The sequence below is a fragment of the Strix uralensis genome, chromosome 3 (assembly GCF_047716275.1).
Source record: "Strix uralensis isolate ZFMK-TIS-50842 chromosome 3, bStrUra1, whole genome shotgun sequence".
NCBI lineage: Eukaryota > Metazoa > Chordata > Aves > Strigiformes > Strigidae > Strix > Strix uralensis.
The window spans coordinates 135185065-135210903 of record NC_133974.1 but is presented as its reverse complement, the minus strand read 5'-3'; the positions used below and the strand labels follow the sequence as shown (position 1 = coordinate 135210903).

The following is a 25839-nucleotide window of genomic DNA, read 5'->3' as shown; positions in this document are numbered from 1 at the left end:
ATAATTTCCAGGTATTTCTTGTTCTGTGTCATATCTGGTGAGGTTCATTGCCCATGTTCTGATGTCTAGTTTTCATAAAGAAAAAAGGATGGTAAAAGTCAAGAGAGCAATTATGTTCAAGTAATGCCATCATATGTTTAAGTCTTAATTTTTAATCAGAGCCAGTGTAATACTAATGACAACTAAGAAAGCAGATCCTGAATTCATGTTTGGTAGTTGGTTCAACTGAATTCTGAATTCTTTTTCTGGAAGTGTTCTGCCACAGCTTTATCTGAATCTAGAAGGGGGACCCTAAATTTCTCAGGCTTACAGCAAAGTTAAAATATAGTGCTGTGTGCGTAGGTCATGCACCAATGAAGTGTGGAATGAAATATCGACTGCTTCATAATTAGAGCTTCTCAACAGTGGGAATGTCACGTGTTGCTTCTGCATGTGTTGATTTCTTCCATCCATTCAGTATTCCTTTTTTAATCTCCTGCACTTCTTTGAACTGTGGAGTTTTTGTATCTTAGGATTTAGGGAAGTATAATTAGTGGCTTGTGTTGTTTCTCTTCCTGTAGTTGCATAGAAAATATCTTGATTTATCACATGTAAATTACAGTGGTCTTAAAACTCCCTGTGCCCAGTGAAAAAATAGGTGTGTACTGAGTAGGGCTGCTAGAGGAGGACTTGATCAGGATTAGTGTGTGAGGGGATGAGACACAAACTGCTTTTGGTAGGAATAAACCTGAACAGTAACTTGATGAATTAAAAATTGTATGTCTAATGTGTAAGACATGGTGAATGGAGTCAAGCAAGTATAAGGGAACTTAGTCTGTCAGATATTCAAGGAAGACAAAGCTTAAGCTGTTAGTTCCAAAAAAAATGTAATTTTTGTTCTTTTTCAGTATGTTCTGCAGTAGCTACCTTGGGTGCAGTCATGGATCTTTTCTGGGCATTTCTCCAGTTCGTTCTGTATTGTCGGGTTCCTAGCTCGAAACAAATCGACAAGATATTGATTTTTTTCCTTACAGTCTGCTTGTTCTAAAAATCCTTAGTTAGAAAAGTGAAATTGGGTATAGTTGAGATTAGCAAGGTCTTTGGTATTGAGCAAATTCTTTTTAGCTTTCTCTATACAACTCTGTACAGTTTAAATGGTGCCAAGAAACCACTTTCCAGTTGACTTGCCATGTACAGTATAGTTACTGTGAGGAAAGCTTTACTTCAATGTGTAGGCTTACTGCTTTCTGTTCTGCACCCTCACAAAAATGGCTGAGTGAGCAGCTATTGGCTTCATTTTTCCAGATGTATTTATCATTTCCAGAGCTTATCCTGAAGTCATCACTCAGTTCTGACTCATGGCACAGAGGTTCCCTTGAGTCCGAATTTTTCCTGGGTAAAAAAAAGCCTTTGGTCAGATCTACAACATTAGAAACTGACAGTTTCTAAATGATTAACATACTGAGTCAATGTCAGACAGAGGAATCTTATTTAGTCAGAAAAGACTTGATTTTGGCAATTAACCTATTGGCCTGAGTGGTGGTTATCAGAACACAATGTAATCATCAGTGCTTTTGGATATGAGGCAACAGGAAGAAAAAATTAAATATTTGAGGGATAATAGTGGGAAATATAGAAACTCATGGGAGATGTGTGCCATGTATCTGCTGTTGACTGCTCCTTCATATTGGTTTGCTAATACTAGGTGATGCTAAATGCAAAAAAACCAAGAGTGTGTGGCCTGAAGGCTTCCTTGTGTGAATGTGAACACTTAGTCAAATATGTAAAACAATTTCTTACCAATATCTGCAGGTTGCATTGTCCCTGTGCATAGTTACTTCCATGCTCCTGCCCCTCTCCCTCAAGGCCTTTCCAAAGGCTTTTCAATTCCAGAATTCTGTGGTTGAGGGGGAAATGAGACAGCGATGGTTGTGATCTATCTCCTGTGTTCATACACTGAGCATAAGGATGGGGGTGGACAGGCTGTGAGTGTTGCCTCTAAATACCTGCAGTGAGAATGTACATGTGGATGACATCTCCAACAAGCTCCAGCTGCTGCCGAGTAATTCCACTCTTCCTTAGTAGGAGGCTTGTAAACTGGTTTTGGCTGAAAGTGTGTGTTGTGTTTAAAAGCTGTTTTCCCTGCTGATGCTAAAGGAGGGTTGCACGGGCAAGAGCCATCACACAAATGTTAGCAATAAGCTGATACTATTAGTTTATGTAAAGAATCTAGTATCTAAACTTCTGGGTATGGAATGAATAGTCTTGAGGAGATCTTGGCAGGGGCCAGAAGATGCATCCTAATATTGTTATAGTAAATGAATCATAGATGAGTAGGGAAGTTGTAGTGCAAATGTACTTCTGTCAGCTTCTTAAGATACTATTTTTTAGATACTGCTTTTATAAAATTACTACAGGCAAGATGCTGCAAATAGGCCTGGAATGACTGAAGCTGCCAGGAAAATGTGTTTAGGTCCAAAATCTCTGCTAACGCTACCACAAATTTGACGACATATACTGGTAAGGATAAAAAGGTGACAAACCCTTTTGAGATTACATTGCAGGAAGGAAAGCATCTTGGAGTAAAGATATTTAATAAGCTAAATTCTAGGATAATGAGGCTGCTACTAGGGTTCAATCTTTTGTAGAATGACTATGAAGAGCTTTTGGTCTCTTCTCCAGCATAGACTTTCTTTTATGGCTGTATGCGTTCTGCTAAAGAACATAATTGTCTAGAGGCTACTTAAACCACTTCCCATCAGTCTTTGGGCCTACATCACAGAAACTGTGGCATTCAAGATGTTTTTCAGTCTTCAACTCCAAAAGAAATCATGAAATCATTCTGCATTTGTCTCTAACTTTTCTACTTGATCTTATCCAAGGCTGGAAAAAGAGCTTCTGCTTGACCAGCTAACCAGTGCTCCTCCCCTTTGACTTCCTGTCTGAGTTTCTCTCCTGATTCTGTCACTGGCTTTAAAGATTCACTGCTAACATCTCATTTCTTCCTGTTTAGAAGCTACACTTTCTCAGTCACTAGTACAATGTGTTTGGCTCTGTGTATCAATTGGAAAAAAGATTTAAAGCTTGTATTTGGAGGATTTGGTTCTCTTGTCATCTAAATCAATATATATTGTACTTATTTTAAATTCAACCTGGCTGATAAGCAGTACAGGCTTTGTAGTTCAGTCTTTTCACACTAGATGTCAATCTACCTGCGTATGTAGAAGTTGCTATATGTTTTTTGCTTCTAGATATTTCTTTTGCCAACTGCACTACCAGAATCCTGTTTCCATCTACTTTGCAAGGGAATCAATGCCACAAGAGAAGGGATAAATTTAAACACCAGTTTTCTTTTGGTGGCAAATAGTGAAAAACACTTCTTCGAACTAAGACAGCACTTTTGGAGTTGCCATGTGTAGTTAAAATCCTACTTCAATAAAGCTGGCTTACAGCATTAATGGAAAATGGCATTTCAACAGCACAGAAGCAGAAGTTGGGAAGACTTAGGTAGAACTATGTTTTCTGATGGCTAAACAGCAATTTAATATACCTGTTAATATTTGTTGGGAGCTGTTCCTTAGTATTTGAATGCTGTAGCAACAGAGTTTAGTAAAAAGGCTCAATACTTGTGTGATTGGTCTCTCGTTGGCTCTGTAAAACTTCTGTTTCCAAGAAGAAATTCTAAGTTCCCAGGAAACGAAGGCTGCAGAAATGAATGCTAAGCTAGAAGGAATCATAGATGGGTGCTCATATCACCCCAGCTCTGTCCTGCTGATTCCTATAGCAGGCAGTGTGTTGAGGGATATAAGATGAGCCAAATAAAACTTAATAGGAACACTGCTCTCACAACAGAGTGAAACTTGAGTATGAAACCTTTGGAAGTGTGAGAATACTGATTATAAAAATACATAGTATAATCTTGTCTACTGTCTTGTATAGAAAAATGTGTAACTTGTAAAAAGGCAGAGAAAGTAGTTTCAGTTCTTATTTCTTCAAGTCTTTCCCTCTTTTCAAATTCCATTCTTGCAAGTTCTTACTCAAATGAGATCATTGAAGTAAAGGAGGAACACTGTGATTATATTGTGTGCTTGCAAAACACGCTACAGTTTTGGGCTTACAGTAGCAGACATGACACGAGGCATTTGAAGTCCATTGAACATGATATTCACGTGCCAGCCAGGAGACATGAGTCTGTCTGTATGCACTTAAGCATGGATGTTCTGCGTGCAGCTGTCTGCAGCTGACTGAGGTACTTAACTCCAGAGGAATCCTGAAGTTCTTAAGTAATTAAGTACGACTTTCAAAGAGGTAGGAGTATTAGGAATAACAGAAGCACTTCCAAAAAAAGAGTTAAAGTAATTTTTCTAATATTATATCCTACTCTGCTCCTCCTTTTTCTGTTCTAACTTAAGAAATCATGGTAAGGGGGGGGAAAAAGCAGCTGTCAGAAATGAGTAATGCTGTCTGGAAATCAGGTCCTCAGCACCCACTGTTGTGCTCTACAGACCTGCTCCAGCTGGTCTGGGTTCCTGGTTAACGTAGGTGCAAGCATGTGGTTTCTAGTTAGGGTGTTGGGTTTGAGTACCCAAGTGTCGTTTACAAAAGCTTTCCCACCTTGACATTGCAGAGCCATCAAGAGGACTGGAAAACCATAGACACTGGCAGTGGTACAGGTGGAAGTGTCTGCCTCTTGTACTGGTTTTTCCACATGTTAATCTTACTCCAAGTAATTGCTTAGAAGTAAATGGAGCTAATTACTGCTGTGCATGGTACTGGCAGAATTCAGGGAGTTAAGTGGAAGGGTCTAGTCACAGAGCAAGTAACAGTAGTTGTAACAATAGAACTCCCCCATTGTTAACCTCTTTCATTGTGTTCTAGATCCAGTTTTGAGGCAGACCTTCCCTGACTCCTGAAAAAAGCCTGATACACTTTTAGATACCACTGAAATAGCTAATTGGTCTATCAACTTGCATAATTTTTTTGATAAAGGTAAATGTGATTCAGTATGAAACTGTTGCTCATGTGCTTAGTCATCCCTGCTGTCCTGAGCCTGGCTGGCAGCCACAGCTGGAGCTCCCTTGTGTCCCTGGCTGTGCCCGTTGGCTGGGGGCTGGGGCATGGCCTGCCATGGCTGAGGGGCTGTGTTCTGTCATGCTGCACCTGAACTGCCTCTGCTGACGGCAGCACGGCCCAGCTTCAACATGAGTTGGAAGACTTTTCCTTTTTTCCTGGTCAAGCAGTGTTTTAAACATGTTTTAATTAGTGTCTGTGTAAGATGAACTTGACCCTAGTTGGAAATATTCAAACAAATTATTTCTGCCATGAGCATGTCCTGTGTTCTGCTCTAATTCTGTCAGATTAAAGCATTCAAACAGTAACTCTGTCCTTAATATCATGTAGGACTTCTGTTATAGTTTAGGTGCATTAGTAGTGGTATACCAATGTAGCTAAAATTCTTCTTAAAGAAGCATGACATGGTTTTTTGCATGTCTCTACGTGTTTGAATCAGAGTTAATATTTCTTGTATGTTTGAATAAATGAATCACAGTTAACACACTTTTAAGTTTTACATGCTTTATAATTGCATCCTAACCAATTGCATTAACTACCAAGTTCTTGAAAGCTTTCAAGTGCTTTTGGGCAAAATAAAAGACCCTATGATTTTTTTAAATTTTCAATTACATATCAGTACTTTCTTAATATAATTATTTTTCAAGATTTTCCTATTTCTTTAAACCATCCCTGAATGTGTTTAAGGGTCGTTTGGATGAGATGTTGGGGGATGTGGTGTAGGGGAGAACTTTGTAGAGTTGGGCTGAGGGTTGGACTCGATGATCCCAAGGGGCTTTTCCAACCTGAAGAATTGTGTGATTCTGTAGAACCAGATGTGAATGCAGGCTAGCTAGGAAAACAAGTGAGAAGTTCATCATGGCAATTTTAAGCTAAAGAAGGTATTTCTATTGATATGTGGTACTTCTACGTACAACTGCAACTCTGTGACTGGGACTATTGTGTGGAAATATTTTCTTAAAAGGAAGTATTTTGGGATATCAGTTTTAAAACATTAAAGGCTTATTTTGGTACCTAATTATGATTGGTAGCTCAAAATACTTTAGAACTTCTTTAAAATAGTATTTTCTTAGTTTGGAATTTTTTGGTGTGTTACTTAAGCCCGTCTTTTTTCCACTAGAGATTCCTGGTAGTTGTATGGTAGAATGTGGTCTTCGTAGCTATGCTTTATTTATTTGGCCTAGTGCTTAATACCAGTCGAAGAGACCAGTTTAACAGTCACCATCCCCGGGCCCTGAACTAAAGGGGGCTGTCACTATTTGTAGCTGACTGATACCAGCCCTGTGGAAAACTTGGCTAAGCACTGCTGTGCTGAGAGCTCTTTCTGACCTCTGGGATGAGTGTAGAGTCACTTGGGCCATGTTCCCTGGATATGGATACTGCTGATAAAAATGGCTATTAAATGTATATTATTTTAACATAAATTTGTCTCAAATACCTATTAAAAGTGACAAAGGCACATCAAGTAGTAATGAAGAATAGTTTACTTCAAAAAAACAAAAAAAAACAAACCCTCTTGATCAGCTGGAATGATTTGTATCCCCTAGGCAACATTTATCATGCAACAGTTTCATTATCTGAAAGAATTTTGCCTTAAGGGAAGTGTTTTGCATTCCTTAGCAAACACAGTCTCTTACAGAATTCACTGAGGTGCCCTGAAGAACAGTAAATAATAAGTAATTGCTTGGGACTTGCAATTTTCTTTAAATCTGAATTTACTTTAAAAACATGTCAGGAAAGAGTGCAGTTGGAATGTTATGTGGTAACATCATAGAACAGACCTTTAGGTATCCTTTATCACACTTTACACAAAAATCCCCAGTTTTAAGAGGGTGTTCCTTTGGACCAAGCTACGGAGTGATATCTGTAGAAGCATGTGAGTGATTCTGTTTAGACATGGACTTCTTTGGAAGTGTACATAGCTGTTTGGTGCTCTTGCTTCCATCTTTGAGTGCATGGGTGAAAGTGAGGGCTTGTTCATCTTCCCCTGTCACTCGACCTTCCATGGTGTACTGGAGATGTTCTGTCTCAGGTCTTACCCCTGATGTGAGGCTTGACTGGGCGTCCTTTGTTCCTGCCATCTACCAACTACCCAACAACTCAGTAACCTGATCAGGAGGTTTGAGTCATGTCCTCGTTCTCCATGGACTTTTCCGCCGGTGCTCATGCAGACTGTGGCTCTTCTGAGTGTAATGGTGAAGACAGAGGATGGGAATGCTGATCTGTTGCAGGGTGCTGCTGTAATAGGCTTTTCTCTCTTTACTGTGCATATTTAAACACACTATTACTGTTCATACTTGGTTCTTGCTCTGTCTTTGCCACATTTAACTGTGCTTAAAACAACTTCTTGTTTTCCTTTGTCCATTTTGCTGATGAGCAGTTCTCTTCTGTCTTAAGTACCAACAGTTCATAAGGAAACATTGTGCCAGCTGCATCTTCGATGGACTGGCAAGGACCTCTGATTTGATTGTCAGAAGTTGCTTATGGAGCTAATGGAAAGCAACACAAGCTAGAGCTGTGTTCACAGCACTCAAGCTGTGCAATAGACTATGTATGTGGCAAGACATACATACCAAAGTAATGTAATGAAGGCATAGAGAAAAATTGGAGAGACAAAGGTTTTTACATATAAAAATGCTTTGGGAAGCTAACCATAATTCTGAAATAAGTGGTCTCTGCATCCCCCTAGCATCTCTATGTTTGGATCTGGTGTACAGCCAGGTTTCTATCAGAATTGTGTGGCTGTTGTACTTAACAATAGCAACTCTGAACTGCTTACAGTTAATGTTAGAACCTCAGCCACGTAACTGTTTTTGTCCCATGTGCTCATAGTAAATGTAATTGTATTAAAGCTATACATACAGATCAAGGCCTCGATTGTTTATGCCCAGTTGTCTGTTCTGGTAACTTGTTCTCCTTGAGGTTCTTAATTACATTCCCCCCCAACTGTATTTTATCTTGATGTTTTAAGGGCTGTGTACATGTTTAGGTAAAAGAATTTTTTTATAATATCTTCCAAGTGCCTTATTGTTTCAGGGTTTTGTCTGTTCCCTAGTTGGTATTTGTTGGTCATACTGGTGGTACATAAGCTGTATGTCTCGGAAGAATGTATGGTTTTTTCCTAATAAAATCAGTGGTTTGCATTTTGTGGAAGGTAAGAAACTGTCACCCCTTCATTCATTTCTTAGAAGCTCTCCACCCTTTTGATGCATCAGTGCTGTGGGTTTTCAAGAAATCTGGTTCTAGCCATTTGGAGTGTTTTTTCTGTCTCCAGATACAGTAAATGAGCAGTAGATAGGCCCAGCACTGTAACTCAGGTCTGAGTTATGGAGAGGACTCAAGGGTTTTTCTCTCAACCATCAACTACATTTTGATTAGTTGGGCAGGGTTTTTTGGCTTTTTCATCATTGCAAGGCAATGCAGTAGACAGATTAATGTACTTAATTCAATATTCTGAATCTCTATGGTAATCACATAACTTTTTGTCTGGATTAAAAAGGGTGTTGCCTCTTCAAGTTCATACAGTGTATTTTTTTTTGTCTACGAAGCTAAATCCAGATTTCATCAAGCAATACGCTTAAATCTGGAGTTAGTTACACTGAGATATGCTTACCAGTTGTTTGGGTACATTCTAATGGGTCAGGCTCTCTGCTTAAAAATTTTATAAGTGAGTATCATGAATAAGAAGCTATGTGAGTGGGTGGTTAGCTTTCATAGACTTTCACTGAGTTCAGCCTTAATGCACCTTGAAGATGAAGCACTCACTGTTAACAGCTGAAATAAGAAATGGACCTTTCACTGTCTGTGAATTTCGGGTTTTGTCTTCCAGTTTTTGGAAGATAGGTCATGGAATATGTCCAACAGTTAAACAAAAAATGATGCTGAAACCATTAACGTAAAGCTGAAATGTGAGTTTTATATTTTTTGGAGGATTAAAAAATAAGAAAATGTAGGAAATTTCTTACATACTGTATCAGAATATATGGATAAAAAACCAAAATTGCGTAAAGGAGTAAGGGTTGTTTCTATCATGAAAGCAAAGGAGAATGAAAGAAGGAATTATTTGTACCATAATAGTATAAGATCTGTCTGTCAATAGTTGAATTATGAATTTGTTTCCATTTTTTAAGTAAACCAAAAAATATGTAGGCGAGACTGTAACATCCTGTATTAAGTTTAAAGCCGAAATGGTTGTACTGTTTGAATTAAATAAAAACCCTTTTTGCTGCTTTATAGAGGAAAAAGTTGTTCTTATTAAGAGTTGAGATAAATGTTTTTACTTGCAGGCATGTTCCTAACTCTTCAAGCTCTTAGACTTGTCGTGTTCTATTACTCACGTAATGAAGGAACAGGAGAGTGAGGTTAAACGTGGCCACCCTTAACTTGCAGTACAGTGTTGTTGATGCTACTCAGTATAGACTGAGAATTTGATAGAAGTGCAGGAGAGTTGGACAGCTGTTATACATAACTTTAATTGAAGTTCTGTGGCAAAATTCCATGCCTTGCAATGAAAGCAGAGTCATCAACTGGGTTGTGTATGGCATTATACATGTTTAATTTTTAGAATCAGCACTGCAAGTACCCACTGTCTGATGCACTACCAGCAGAAGTCCTTGCTGATGGGATATTGACATCTATTGGCTTCTGAGTACCAGGATTTCCAGTCTCCTGCAGTTGTTTGGTGCTCCTAAAAGATTTACCGTGTGGTTTCCTATGTGTATCTAAGAGGAAATGTGCTCTGGTCACTAATATAGCATTGCTATTCAGCAGTTTGAGGTGTGTTTTGTCTGACCCTGATCTTAAAAAATGCAGGTCTTTGGGAACACGTGTATTTGAGAAAATAGTGTCTAGAAGTGTCACAGTAAAGATCTAGCTCTGGATATATTCTACACTCTGTATAATGCAGGTTCTGCCCCATGTAGGATGTATCCATCCCTCTACTTACACAGTACTAGTCGTTGTGTTATGTCGGACATCTCTGCATGTGTGTTGTCTAATGAAAACCTGTATGGGATACTATGCTACTGCTTCAGTGTGATGTCAGAAACAGAAGTATTCCTTTGCACTTGTATTTCTGTAATACATTGAATGAAACTATGCGCACACCTGCTTGTTGGGGGTATAAAGTATGAAATTGTGGTTCAGTGCCACTGGAAGGGCTTCCACGGGTTTATGCAGGGTGAGAATTTCACACAATTGGTGTCTCTTCCTACAGAGAGGACTCTAGCACAGCCATCTCCCTTCCCTGGAAGCAGCATTGCTCCTGAAGGGAGCATCCAGTAGGAAAAGCACAAATAATAGTGTGTTATCTTGTCTGGTACAGGCGCAGTAGCAGAGGACTTGTACAGAGGTGAAGCTATTCCCAAGATATGTACTGAGGGAAGGCAGAGGGGTATTGGTGGGAGGGGGATGCAACCTGTAGGGTTAAGGGAATTGGTGAAATTCAGGGTTTGTCTAAGACTTATTGCATTAAAATTAATTCTGCTTATGTGTGCCTGTGCAGTCAGGGCTCATCATCACAAAGTACAGTTATTGCTGGGTTACTCAGTGTGCAGGGAGAGTTTATTCAGAGGAGGCAGAGACCTTTGTGTAGTAAGATTTGTAGCTTCTGGTCATGACTCCCATTTTCACCAGTCTCATCAGTGAATAAAACAGGAAGAAAAGGTGATCAGTCAAGACCATTAAATGTTGCTCTGAAAGGTGGGGATTTCTCTGCTTTTCCTATGTGACCTGGTTTTCTTATTTTTCTGGTACCCTGGAATGTGACTTGCAGAAGTGATGTCCACTGAGCTCCTTCCTGATCTCAGTTACATCTGTTTGGTGGTGAAATTTGTTATATAATCATAAATATTCTTAAAAATTGGGCCTTGCTTATCTCAGAATGGGCATTCAAATTCCTGAAGACTTCTAGTGTGTTTCTGAGCCAAATCTGTGGTCTAGCCAGACTTTTCATCCTGAACTTCACTGCAGCTGCTGTCACGTGAAGTTCATAATTCACTGATCTGATTTATGTAGTGTTTGGGCTATTTTTCTTTTTTTCTGGACAACAAGGAAGATGGGGCATACTCGTGGTTTTTAAGTGCATGATAACATTAACTGTTCTGACATTAATTTGACAAAATTATTATTTTACAGCAGCTTCCCCCTAATCAGACACTGCTAATGTTTGTAAGCTTGCATAACTCTTCCTCCTAAATGATTAGTTAGGTTATTTTGCTTATAAGGCCTTGGTGTTGCAAAAAAGGAAAACATCTCTTATTCTCCATGCACTTAGGAGTGGTCAAAGAGACCTTTGTGAGCAAATCCAAAGAGCATGAGCATGTGCCTTTTGAGAGGCTTTATTGTGGGGAACGTGCTGGTCTTCAATGCTGGCATTTCAACTCTCTGCCTTTGTCACAGGAAGCACCAAGTCACTCAAAGATTATTTTGAAGTGAGTTCTTTGAAATGAGCTATTGGAAATATTTTAGTTATTTCTTCAGTTTAGTAAAGTACTAACTTTGGACTGTAGTTCTGAATCCTCCTTAATGTACATGTTAGCCCAGTCGAGTCAGAGATGTTATAGTTAAGGAGGAAAGGGCCAACACCTGCACACAGGCTGTCCCTGAAAGGGGGAATGAACTTCTGAACACCAGTGTGGCATTAAGAAGCAGGCATTTCTTTATTTGGTGCCAGGTGCATGGGGGATCATTCCTCCTAACATGCATGCACTAAAATAAGGCGTTGTTTTATACATATTACACCTTAAAAACATGAAGATTCATATATACATTTTTTGAGAAGTCTCTGCCTTTCCACCTACGTACTACATGTACATGACGCTGGCATTGCAAAACTACCCTGCGCATGTGCGGGGGTCTCGGTGATGTCGGTGGTTGTCTGTGGAGCTGGGCCCCTGCTCCTTGTTCCCTGTTATGGTCACGAGTCTTTTCAGGACAATTTGTTCTCTTTGGATGTTTCCCAACTTTGTTGTCCAGCCAAGCTGTTCTTTCTTACCCACCTCAGTTGAGCATTTCTGCCAGGATGTATCTGTTCTCAAGGTTAGGATATTTCTGTGTACATTTCAATTACCCAGGCCTTATTAAAAAGTATGTTAAACATTGTTTGGTAAAAGCATTTTCTCCACAAGGTGATCACCACATGGTCACCATCACAGGAAGCACTCCTGAGTCAGGAAAGACATAATGCAGCCAAGCACGGGTGACTAGACAGGTGAATTCTCCCAGTTCCCTGAACTGTGTTGGAAAGCCCTTTTTGTGGGGGGTGTGCATGCTTTGTAACAGAAAAGAAAATTTGTTTCCAAGTGGTGAGTCATGACTAGCCTGGTAGCATTCACTACACATCCTTTGGTGTGTTAATGAGGCACTGGCAATTAGCTAGAAAACCTAGGTTTGTCAGGCATAATATTGATGAAGTATTTGTGTGTAACAAATGCAGTAAAAATAGCTGCTAAGGAAATCTCAGGTTTTCTAGGATTTTTTATACTACTTAATTCACATGACAAAATCTGCACAGTCCCTGCACCAGTCTGCAGTGTGAAAGTGATCAGAAACAGATCTGTCCAGGCAGAGTAGAACCTAAAAAAAGGGGGAAGACAAAGAAAGACATGGCATAAATTACAGAAAACAAATGAGATCTTTGATACTTTTTAACAGCCTCTGGATCTTGAGGGAAAGATGAAAAAATAGGAAGATTTATGAGTTTAGGAATGTATTTATACTTTGTCAGTAGTTCTGCTCTTACCCAGCATTTCACAAAACCAAAATGTGTTGTATATTAAGAAATCACACCATAGTACTCTTACTCTGCTGTTCTAAGCTACCTGTGTGAGTTAGCTGGCATTGCCTGTGCAGTGCTCTTGGAAATGTGGCAGTTCATGTGCTCAATTATATACATAAAAAGCAGAGAGCTGATTTTACTTAACTCTTACGGCTTATTTAAAAAATGTCCTAGTGTTTCATTAAAGCATACATGCTTAGCTCATTGTCTGTACTTCTGAAAATGTGTTTTTAAACAGTTAAGTGGAAGCCAAACAAGTTGATTTGTACTAGAAAAATCTTAGAGGTCAGATCTAGCGAGGTATTACCCATGTCAAAGGAATATGAAGTCATCCTAACACAGGGATAAATGTTCTCTAAAATGGAAGTCCTTTGCAGTGCAGAATATTGCTCAGTTCACTGCACATCTAATGAGTGAGAGAAATGTTTCCTGGGCCTGTTAGCGCATTGACCCAAACCACTTTTTTTTTTCCATGCTTGCCTCCTGATGCACACTTCTGCTCTGGCAGCTTACATCATATGAAGTATAAGTAACAAAATTAAAATTTTCCTTGTGCAAGATAAGATGCTCATTAATAGTTAACAACAGTATTTGAAAGGAATACTTTAGTATGGGCCCATCATCTTGCAAAAATGGTTTCCTTGGTTTGGGCTTTTTTAGATGTTTATTTCTTGTAAGTAGATTTTTGTTTAAACTTGGTGAAAAGAGAGGTTAAGTCTATCTTGCTGTCTTCCTTAGAAGAGTTACTGTTGACTTTAGTAGAAAGAAGATGCTGTCTTATGTAGAATTCAGTTTATATTCTAGTTTTGGAAGTCTGAAGCTCTCAATACCAGAAAAATGTACTGCTGAAGGGCAGATTCTTATGAGTCAGCAGGAAGATGTCCACAACTAACAGGAAGTTTAGGAGGAAAGATGAAGCCTATTATCCTTATAAAAGTAATTAAAAACCCCAGTAAATCTGCTGGTTTGCGTTCTGTAAGTAGCATTTACCATGGTTGCCTTGAGAAGGGGGCAGTTTAGGATTTCCAGTCTGTTTCTTTCTTTTTGTAGGAAAAAAGGTATTTTCTTTTCGTAGAAAGAAATATCTTTTTTTATTCATGTTATCAGTGTTGCAAATAAACAGGAAAAAATTGTTTAAGTAAATAGTCTGAAAATCAGGTTTAAAAATACGTAGTATAGCACAGGAACTGCTGAATAGCGAAGAACGTGTGTCGGATCTTATTTCAATAAATATTAAAAGCCTTGTTTAACATAATTTTTTTACAGAAAGACGCATCGAACCACAATATGTTCATGCTCTGATAGCTTCCTTAAATAGCTTGGGGCTTTGATGTTAAGTGTGTTTATTTCTACTAAGTGAGTATATTCATAATGACAGTTTATAGACCACAGGAATGGACTGTGCCATTGGCCTGCTTGAAGCACCGCTGCTGGTTTTTTTCTCTTGAGCTTTTTGTGAAAGTATAGAAAGTATAAAGCCTAACAACTAGAGGTTTTCCAAAGCTGATTTAAATAATGTAAACAAGTAGGAAATCAGGTAACTTACAGTTGAGTTACTTTGTTACCTGTTACCTTAAGTTCTTAGCAGATACATCCAAGATACCTCCTGTCAGAGTAGTTTGGGATCATGACTTGAAAGGCTTCTTTAAATGCTGTATTTAATACCTACATGTGAAGATAGCCTGTGTCATCTTACAGACTTCAAACCAAAGTGCCCACAAGTAAGATAGTAAGCTTATGGAACTTAGAAAGCCAGTAGAGATATAAGAATCTTCATATTACGTCTTTGAGGAACGGTATTTTTAATGTATATGAAAGCCGTGAGAAAAACATCGTAAAGAAGCAATATGTTAAAGAATGAAAATAATTTTCTTACTGTAAAAGAAATACAGCTCTTTGGGATGTGACAGTGTGTGAGATGTGGTCGCTGCCATAAGGTCTGTCTGCCTTCCCCTGAGGGACAGGGTGCCAGAGGATGGGCACTTCTCACCTTTGTGCCTCTGCTGCCGTAGGCTGTTTGGGTCTGGAGGCACCTGAGACAGGCTCATCTTGGGGAAGAATATGACTCGTTTTAAATACAAGATCTATTGCTGGTGTTTATGGACACAATAAATATGTATCAACAAATTGTAGTTCTTGGTAACAAATGTAATCAATTGCAAAAGGGATTTTATTTCCACGGAGTCATATATGTACCTCTGGTATACCATGGATAAAATTGTACGCGTTCCTTCCCTGTAAACGTGCCGTGCTGGGTTCACCTCAAGAGCTGGTTCTCCTGTGCTGGAAACCACAAATAGATCTTGTCGAATAAAGAATGTAATAGCTGTAACATACACTTATGTTAATTGTTTGCTTCCTCCATATTGTAACTATATTTATAATGCAAAAAAACCCTAAACCAGCAGCATTATATAAGTCTTGACAGAGGCCAAATTTCCTCATTGTGTACAATTTAAGTAGACTATTAGTCAGTATAATCCACTTGCTGTTGTGCTAATACAACATTATTAAAACATTTTCCTGACTTTAATTCATATACTAAAATGTCTACTACTTTATATCACAGTTGCTTTGAAAAAAGCTCCTTGAGATTGCAGGTTAAAAAGATGGGTGTAACTGCTCCTTGGAAACTCTGCAATTTAAATTACCAAATTAAATCATGTAGTGTAAACTCAGTGGAAAAAAATGGAGCTGAACTAGCTGAATACTTAATAAGAAAATTTAAGAACACTTTTGCAAGCTGCAGATAAAAAGTAAAATCAAGTTCTTGGTTGTTAAATCTTTGTCACAGCATCTACTTTGTTTAATGGTAATTTGTAACATTACCCAACACACATTAATCAGTTGGCCTAATAGTAAGAAGAGAATCTATGTGAAATACCAACATATCCAAAGTAACTATTTCAGGTAAACTGTTTTGGCTGAGATGTTGGTGACAATCTGAGGGGGGGGTGTGTGTATTGTGTTTACTATAAAAACAGGCAGGCAGATGTTTTGTGCATATGAATGCGATGGTACATGCACTTCAGCATGAGGAACAGCTGGACAACCAGCTCCTTCATGGGTGCTCCTGTGTGGATGCTGATGTAGGGTACTTGGATGGAAATGGTTTTTCTTGTGTGTTTTGAAGTGAACCAACCTGACCTATTCCAACAGTGGTATTCTACAGAAAGGTGAACTTGTGCAGAGTCACTGCAACACTGCAAACAACAAATGCTCTCATGCAGACTTAAGCAGTGCTCTACAACAGAATGTTTTAAAAATGGTGATGCTTCCCTTTTGAGATCTCCATTTTTTTTTTAACATTGGAACTTGCAATTTTTCAGTCAGTCTTATTTTTTTTACTTTCCAGTCTTTTAGCTATCCTAATTACTTGGTAAAGTAAGAGAAACTTTTGAAGAAAATAGCAAGAGTCCCAGTGGTACTTGAAGGAATTCACTGTGTTTTGGCCTGCCATTATTTTTAGTTCTTCCATAATAAATTAATCTGTTTTTCTGTGTAAATCTGTCTTCTGAGAAATATTTTGAGGATGGTAATGAAAGCATGGTTATGTGGGGGTTGGTCCTCATATGGCACTAACGTTTGTCTTCCTTGCTGAACCTCATTACCAGAGAACAGAAGAGTGTTGTCATTCAAATTCTTGATTGCACTTGTCATCTGCAGTTCCCTATTGTACTTGAATGCTTTCCCAGACCATGGATGCACATTGGTTTGATCTGAGTTCTCCAGCTGGATGGCTGTAACGCTGCCCTTTACTGTAGTGGCTGTTTTATTTTTACCAGACTGTATAGTGAAAAGGATTTTAAGTAGAAGTGAATAGGTCAAAGTGTGATGATTCGTTATGGTCTTCCAGTAGGATTGCTTTGAAATGGCCAAAGTAAGGGTTGAGTTAACATTTTTTTGGCATAAAATGGATGGTCAGAGGCAGTAGTACTTCACTCTCTGTTCAAGTCTAACACAGCCATTTGTTCCAAATACACAGCGTGTGGGTGATGGGTGCTGATCAGTGTCTGAGCGTTAGAGCTGGCTTTTCTGTTCCAGAGCCCTGAATTGGTAGACTGACAGCAACAGTTCCTCCTGATCCATCCTGTGACCTTAGATTTAATACATGTGGAATGAGAACTAACTTTCAGTTGTGTTCTGTGCAATAGACTGGTGTTACCCAAAATTCCTAGTCTGCCTTGTGAGCCAAACTCTACCCTGTAGAGGCAGACATATTACAAGGAAAAATTACAATAGGCCTTTTTACTGCTTCTGGCTTTCTAGTATGTTTACTGCTTTGGAAAGATGGGACAGAAGCTTAACAGGAAATCCTCTTTTGTCTTGTTCTTTCTGTAGGTCAGTGTGGACATAAAAGCTGTTTTGAGTTACTGAAATGGCTGAATTCGGTTTTACTTTTCATTTACTTCTTTACTCTTCTTTCTTGGAACAAATTCCTACAACATTGTTTAGTTTTTTCCGATAAGATCTATGAAAGAAGCTGAATGTGACTTGCCTAACATGGTTTAAACAAAGAGGTGTTCTGATAAGTTTTCAGTAAAAATACATTTCTTATGCCCCCGTGTTTAAGTAAATTACTACCAAAATATAGAAAAGTCCACAAAAGGTCTTTGCTTTGGATAGAAGAAAAAAGACCCCACAACTTCAGACTCTGTTTCGTTCATTCTGGGATAATTCCTCCTCTTGAAATTAAGAGGTGATGACATTTAACATAAATCAGATATGAATAACAAAGTAAATTCGAGGTACATGGAGTGAATTTCTGTCCTAATGCAAACCAGGTACTTATCATTTTTATGTTACATTTTGCTAATAATATATACAATGTGATGAACATTAACATACAAGTCATGTCTCTCACATTCTATAACTAGGAATCCAACACAAAAATGTGTATTTGAAGTATATTCAGTGTTGAGTCCCACAATATCTTAAATATATCAGATGCTGCTAATGTGCCCTTGCTGTTGATATTACTATCAGAGTAAGCTCATCATGTGTTCTTTAGAGCAACACTGGCCTTGAGTGGAGCAGGGTTTGACAGAAGAGATACAAACAAATTAACAACATTCATCTGATAGCTGTGTTTAAAAAACAAAGTCAAACACTAGTTTTGATTAAATATGTTTCTGCTCTTTCTAAAACAGTTCCAGAACTTCTGCTAAATATCCAATGGGCCAAGAAATTCCTGCTGTCAGGATGCCTGGAGCAGCTAGTGAACGGGCAGCAGTGGCGCAGCCTTCCCCAGAGCTGCAGGCTCCAGCCCCGTTCTGGGGTACTGTATTTAGGCCTCAGCAGGTTGCTTTATTTCTAGCCCACCCACTTCTTGACCTCTATCCTTAGACAACTGATGGCTTACTTGAGGGTGGTTTTTTTTGTTCCCAGTTTTCTGAAGTAACCTGTCACTTGACTTTTATTTGGCTGACTCTGCTGGGGTCATTCTAATCAGTGTTCTAAAAGTTCGCTCCATTGTGCTTCTCCTTGTTCTTTTTCTACTTTCCCCCCCTTCCTTCTGCATATAGGTGTATGCAAACGGTATGGAGGGGCAATTAAAAGCAGAAATTTGATCCTGACCTAGTGTGGACTGCTGCCTGCAGTGGTTTTGGTGGTGTATCAGGCAGCAGGTATAACAGTCTGAAAACCACCTGATGCCCTTTGTCTCGGGGGGTGCAGCAGTCTCCATGGCAGCACAGAGGCCCCTTGAGCAGAGCTCTACAGGCAGCAGCTTTTTGGGTCAGGTGGCTTCAGGTTTCTACCCAAAGCTAGAGTCTAGTTTTGAGAGTTAACAAAATTACAAAGACCAGAGAATCAAGGCCAGTAGGAGCAAGTGGTCTGTACATCTGGCTTGAGTCCTCTTGATCTTATCCTGTGCCAAAATATTGGTAATTCTTCCCAGGATTCTCCCCAGGATCCCTCATGTTTTTTCTTCAGAACCTGTTTTCTCCACCTTATTAAGACCTTAATTGCTTTTCCTAAAGTTAAAATGCTAAATGAGTTATCTTCAGAGCACATGATGATTCAAATTGTGTCAAACAAAACTATTTTCAAACACTTTTCTTACGAAGGATATTAGCCTTCCTGATAGCTTTTTTCACAACAACATTGAACCCTATAAGTTTTGTTACTAGATCCCTTTTTTACTATTAGGCCCTGGCAGCAGGAGCAGAGGTGCAGGGACAATGCAATTGCTCTACAGTAAGCTGAGGGAGATGTCTTTACTACACAGGCTGCTAGAGGCTTTGCCTACATGGAGGTTTGAGGTTTATAAAAACAAAGGCTTTAAGTAGAATGTTCCTAGCCCTTATGATTGTAGAGAAAGGCTTGAAAACCATGGCTAAAGTTCTTCCCAAAAGCTCTGAAGCCAGAAAGCAATGAAAAATTCTGCAGTTCTCCTGCAACTATTTAAATACCAGGATTTCTGAAAACCTGACAGTAGTGTTTCAGAATAGGACAACATTTTGGAGGTATTTTATAAACACTTGCATTTGTAGTCTGTGCTGTCAGAGATGCAAATAGAATCTTCAAAAAGCAGCATTCTCTCCAGTATTTTATCCTAAACAAAGGGAAACAAAGTGTAAACAAGCTAGTGCCTTTCTTTTCTCTTCCTCTAAATAAAAGTGCACCTTTCTCTTGTTCCACTGCAAGTGACACTGCAGTTAAGGTGAAGAAAAACAAACATATTCCTAAACTGTGCCTAGCTCACCAAGTGTTAATGCTGTGGGGCATTTTCAGGGCCACTTGTAGCACTATAGACTGTAAATTGCTCCAGTCTCAGGATAAAACACCTGGGCTTTTTGCATACAATAAATGACCTGCTGTGGAACCATCCTATGAATCTCAGTGGTTAGATACAGAGTCCAGCATGGGAGAAATTGCTTTGTTCATGGTACGCCTGCTGTGTAAAGGTGCAGAAGGCTTGTATCCTCCTGCATCAGTGTTACTTGTTCTGTATCAAAGCAGGAAAAGATTTCAGTCAGAGAGCAATGTGAACCAAGCCGTTTATTTTAGAGAAATTGGGTTAATAGCGTAGATTACAGTTAAAATAAGTCTTACTCAGGGAAGTCATAGTCACTGTAGTGCCTGTAGTGTTCCAAGCACAGTAGTTTTTAGGGCTGTGGTACTCTCATCTTGCATTAGAGAGGCAAAGCTCCTTTAACATTTCCAGAGAAGGAACTAGGCTTGACCAGGTGAGGCTTGATCTGGAGAAGTTAACAGGTAGGCACGTGTGCCTCAGCTTGCGAGGAGCCCTGCTTGGAGCAGTGTACGCAGCCAGGCTCTTCCTGTGAGACCCTAAATTGGGGCGGTGTAAACCCAGCTCTTGAGATGTTTTTCTAATAATATGTTGAATGAAAAGAGCCTGGTTGCCTAGGTAACAAGCCAGTCACTTAGCAAGGTTCGTTTTACTTAGTGAAATAAGAGAAGAAGAATGACGGATCCAGTTGTTTCAAACTCCGAGGAGTAACGCTCGAGGAACATGGGACAGGGAAAGTGTGTGTGGAAGTTGGGCCAGGAAGCTGTTCAGGCCGGCGGTCCGAATGGGGCTGAGGAAGTAAAACCCAGAAGGGTGAGGAAAATATGCTCTGAGGGGTTTCAGTAACAGCGCCTGGAGGGTCAGCTATGCTTGGGAATGCTGCTGAAGTTGCTTCGGGGGTCTTTTCGCGATCGTCCCTATCCAGCTGTGGCCGCTGGGCTGACGGGGCCTGGCTGTGGCGGGACACTGGGCGTGAGGCGGTGGGCGGGTCCCCCTGGCAACAGCCAATCACCAGGTGCCGCCTGTCTGAGTGAACCAATCAGCGGGGGGTTCTTAGCCCTGTGGCGGAGGGCGGGAACGCAGCCGGGGGTGCTGCCCGCCCTGAGGAGAGACCCCGGGGCACCGGCCGGCCTGGCTTGTCCCCGCTCGGGAGGTTGTGGAACTCCTGAATCTGACACTAACCTGCATCTGGGTCGGCCTAGTCCCCACACGGATAGCTTACTTTTGAACAGTGAGATCGGAGTATGGCCTGGAGCGGTTCCATGGACATCAGGTACTTGAGAATAAAACATGGTAGGAAATGGCTGTTTGGAGACGAGCTCTTGTTCCAGACTCCGTGAAGGAGTGCAGCTTCAGAAATGGAGCTTAACATTGAAGAGGAGCTGTATACTCTTGTGTCGCAGACTAAAGGAATGTCCTCGTTTGGTTCAGACCTACCCCATGTGACAAGTGAGGTGAAGGCTGTCTTTCTCACTGCTGAAGAAAAGTGGGTAGCCGCAGTGAGTTTTAAAAATGCATGCTAAAAATGGCAAGCTGAAACTCCAAAGGCTACTAAGGGTAGCTAATTTCTTGCACACATTGGGTGATCTGAAATTCATGGTGCACATGAGAGAAAATTAAGAAGGCTGAGTGAAGCAAGAGGAGGATAGTGAACTTTTGAACCTCAGGTCTACTGATCTGGTTACTAATGAAAGTTAAAAGCATTTTCAAGATACCTACCAAAGATATTGGAGACTATATTTTCTACTCTGTAGATAAATGAGGAAGCAACTATTAACTGTGTATTACTTTCAGCAAATACTGTTAGCAAATGATTTCCTTCTTGCTTTGCTTGTAAAGAACGTGCTACCTCAGTGGTCGGTGAATGGTCTGTCACTTGAGCGAAGTGAGGAAAGTCTTATTGCAGAGTACTAGTGTTTTGGTGAAGAACTGAGCCCCTATAGTCAGGCACATCTCAGGTAGGGAAGGAACACTTCCTTCCCTATTTCCTGCACTAAATAAGGAATAAAATAAATTCATCCTATGAAGAGTTTCTGTGGAGGTGGATTGTCTTAATTGGAATTTCATAATTTGTACTTCATTATAATTCATGTGAGAGTATATGGAGCTGACTGAATCAAGTTTGCTCTGTGCAGTTTGCAAAGTGACTTTCTTCAGAAGTGGAACTTGAGGATGGGAAGCAGCCATGGATGAGTTTTGCTCTTATGTACAGTTGTGAAAACTGGGCAAGGAATACTTGTCTGTTAGTTTTGTCTAGTACAAGCTAATCTTTAAAATAAGCAGGAAAAAAGGAAATAGTCTGACTTGTGGATATCCCATTAGTTTTCTGAAGAGAGTACTGATGATTTTAAGTAATTCAGTATTTAAAATACATGTTATTTTTTTCTCACTCAAAAGACATCCAAGTAAATAAACAAGGGGCTTTTCAGATGTTTCATAATATGGAACAAAATGGACTGGTCTGTTACTAGGCTTTTCCTTTTGAAATATCTGGTCTGCCTTTAGGGCTCCAGCACGGAGGGGAAAGTTGGGTTTTCCTGTTTCACTCATGTACTCCACTTGCTGTGATACTGTCCTTACTGGAAAGGCTTCATCTGAAACAGACAAGAAAGGAGGTTGTTCACAATATGAACCAAAGAGCAAGAGGTGTAAAGATGTGTAAACATCTGACAGACTTATTAATTTTAATTCCTATATACTAAACTAAGTCTTGTCACACTCTGAACATGATATCCATATCTGGTTTGTGTTTTCTAGGCAGTCTTTCCGTATAGAGACTCTAGTGGTGAAATAGCAAGGAGCTCACATTGCTCCTTGGCACTGCAACTCTATAATCCACCAATCATACTCCAAGGGTTACATCTCAAAATAATTAATAGGACATAGCTGCTTTCTTCAAGTGTTAAGGATATATATTGGTTCATAATGAAGAGGCTGTGTGCAGAGGTCCTCAGTACAGGCTTGGAGCTGTCTGTGCTAGGGATGAGACCAATCTTAGGAAGGACTAGCACAGTTTGGAGGAAATTACTTGTCTCTGATAACCAAGGAAGACGCAGGAGATGTTTTGCAGTGTTACATTGTCAGAAATTGTCTAAAAAAAAAAAAAAACCCTCTCGTGTCACAGAGGGTCTCTAACAAGACATACTTCTATACCCTAGCTGTGGTTTATTTACTGCTGTGACATAAGTAATCTCTAGGGACATTTTTCATTATAAAGACATCAAAACTAAGTCTTCCTGCAAGAACATTGCATTTTATAATGCTCAGTGTGCGTTTTTTGTTCCAGTGTGCGTTTTTTGTTCCAGTGTGCGTTTTTTGTTCCAGTGTGCGTTTTTTGTTCCAGTGTGCGTTTTTTGTTCCAGTGTGCGTTTTTTGTTCCAGTGTGCGTTTTTTGTTCCAGTGTGCGTTTTTTGTTCCAGTGTGCGTTTTTTGTTCCAGTGTGCGTTTTTTGTTCCAGTGTGCGTTTTTTGTTCCAGTGTGCGTTTTTTGTTCCAGTGTGCGTTTTTTGTTCCAGTGTGCGTTTTTTGTTCCAGTGTGCGTTTTTTGTTCCAGTGTGCGTTTTTTGTTCCAGTGTGCGTTTTTTGTTCCAGTGTGCGTTTTTTGTTCCAGTGTGCGTTTTTTGTTCCAGTGTGCGTTTTTTGTTCCAGTGTGCGTTTTTTGTTCCAGTGTGCGTTTTTTGTTCCAGTGTGCGTTTTTTGTTCCAGTGTGCGTTTTTTGTTCCAGTGTGCGTTTTTTGTTCCAGTGTGCGTTTTTTGTTCCAGTGTGCGTTTTTTGGTTCCAGTGGGCGTTTTTTGGTTCCAGTGGGCGTTTTTTGGTTCCAGTGGGCGTTTTTTGGTTCCAGTGGGCGTTTTTTGGTTCCAGTGGGCGTTTTTTGGTTCCAGTGGGCGTTTTTTGGTTCCAGTGGGCGTTTTTTGGTTCCAGTGGCTTAATTAACATAGCTGTTAATAAGACATAACTGTTACGGTGTTCAGATTGGTCTTTAAATGAATAATGATATATTTCTTAATACTAATCACCAATATGTATCTATACCAGTTTATGCATTATTACAGTTATAAAAAAGAATTGGGTAGAAATACATTTCTCCTTACATGGGGTACAATAAAATAGTTTCTTTTTCCTATTTTTCAGACATCAGTACAACAGAATATACTGAGCAAGTATTTTTAGTAAATAAGCCTCTCTGAGCAGTCTTGTCTGCTGCACTTGGTGTTTGTGCACCTCCTTTTATCACACACCAGTTTATCACTACTGTGGATTAGCAAATTACTGCAGGATAAGAATACAGTGGGTGTGTGTGTTGGAGCAGCCATTGCGCTGGCAGCTTCCAGCCTTATTATGGTAATTTGTGTTCACTACTATTTCCCTACTGTGCTGTGGAGGAAGGCGAGAACCACCATAACTTAAGATTGGATCACAATGCAAATCCAGGCAGTGACTGCTTAAGAATTAAGAATGCCTGTATAAAATTCAGACTACATTATTGCAGTTTAGTGTTGCTTTGTGACATCACGTTGATTGTGTTTTGCTTTATGTCTTTTTGCTGGTTTTGAAATTACTTATTTTCATTTCTGTTTTCACTTCTTTTAGATGTCAGAAAAGGGTAAACTGGCTGTTAAGATTTCTTGATAATATTTTTCAATTAGAATGGTTTTTAGGTCCTTGCTGAAAGTGTAGTATTGAATTGGCAAAGCTAATATATATCTATTTTAATGCTATGAATAAGGACTTAAAATGGATTTAGCCTTTAGTCAGATATGTTTTTATGTAATGTTCTGTAATATTTTTTGTAATATCCATGCATTTTAAATAATTGTTTTTAAGGAGAAAGTGAAGGAAAACAAAAGAACTAAACACTTCATATGCTAACGGTCTCATTTTTCTTGCAGGAAATCCTGGCTGAGTAAAGTTGGAAGCCCAAGTTCTCGCATAGATCGAACAAATTTTTCCAATGAAAAGGAGATTCTCAAGCTTGACTTCTCAGGATTTAGCACTAGATACTAACAGAAGAAAACATTGCTAAGCACAAGACAGTGATGTTTCTGCTGCATGATATTTTCTGTGCCTCCATAAAATGTCATGAGATCATTTGGATGCTTTCTATACTAGAGATAAAAGTAAATGGTCCTTATTCAAATGAAGTAAGAGCTCTTAGTTGCTGTGTTAGACATTTTACACCATGAATCTAAAGTGCCAATATCTTAATTTATTGCGTCTTGAAAGCTAGCTAAATGGGTTAAAGTGTCACTGATTATTTGTGCACAATGAGATGTGTATATAATCGTATGGCACCTAATCCTTACACTGTGAGTCATATTTTAGATGCAAAATAATAAATTTATGTTCTACACTCTGTAATCTCACCAGAAAGTCACCTACAGAGCTGGAACATAGAGATCTATTGTAACAGCTCTATATTATAGATCATGTTATTTGTGATAATTACTTAAGATATAGTGGTAATTAACAATAAATGTATGTTGCTTCAAACTAAGATTATCTAACCAGCTCTGGTTTAGAAATCTATCTAATAATGCAGATAAGTCTTGGAACAAGACTATGAAATGTGTGGCCTCTCACCCCTTTTTTCTTGTTTACCTACAGCTTACATCCATACTTACTATAAGGATGTTTTGATCTTTTTTGCTTTTTGGTGTTCTTATTGCAGTTGAAGATTTTGGCTTTCCTTATTGATGTCTACTTGCCCCTGAGTTAATATGCGTTGGAACCCGATTCAACATGATGCACCACATAGGTCATATCAATTACATGAGAAGTCCTGAGAAGCTTGAGTTATGTGCTTGCAATAAATATTGGAAAAGTCTTTGCAGTATTGGATCTAATTCTCATGTACAGTGCTCATTTCACAGGCACCGAGGAGTCTGTCAGGGCTGGAACAGACCTATATCCTCAGTTCTAGAGTACTTCTGTGTCAGGATTAGTGCACACAGGAAGACTTTGGTTAGACCGCTGATGTACCTGATCAGGCACCGCGGGATCTGGCAGCACTCTCAGTTAATCAAGATGGGTCTGATGGTGCTGGAAGTCCCTGTAAGAAGCGGGCGGTACACGAAGTGCAGCAACACGGCGGTAGCTTGGCCACGGGCGCTCCCAGCATGAGCAGAGCCTGTGCTTGTCTGCCCAGGCTGTATACTCTAAGGTGCCCTTCTTGAGCGTGCTTCAGCTGGTGTTTGCACTGGTTGGTCTGTACCCCTTCAAAAGGTAGGTAGTGTCAGTTTAGGTAGCAGCATCAAATTTG

General features: G+C 39.6%; 1 protein-coding gene across 4 annotated transcripts in view; it reads left to right on the top strand.

Moving 5' to 3' along the window:
- ACYP2 (acylphosphatase 2) overlaps positions 1-25405 on the top strand; it is a 46712-nt gene extending 21307 nt beyond the window's left edge. For 3 of the 4 annotated variants that reach the window (XM_074864553.1, XM_074864552.1, XM_074864554.1), the window contains one exon: positions 24470-25405. In XM_074864553.1, coding sequence (XP_074720654.1) covers positions 24470-24483 — 14 coding nt within the window. In that variant the 3' untranslated portion in view covers positions 24484-25405. The remainder of the gene's footprint in view (positions 1-24469) is intronic. The other variant, XR_012628385.1, reaches the window with a different exon arrangement.
- Positions 25406-25839: the final 434 nt, after the last annotated feature.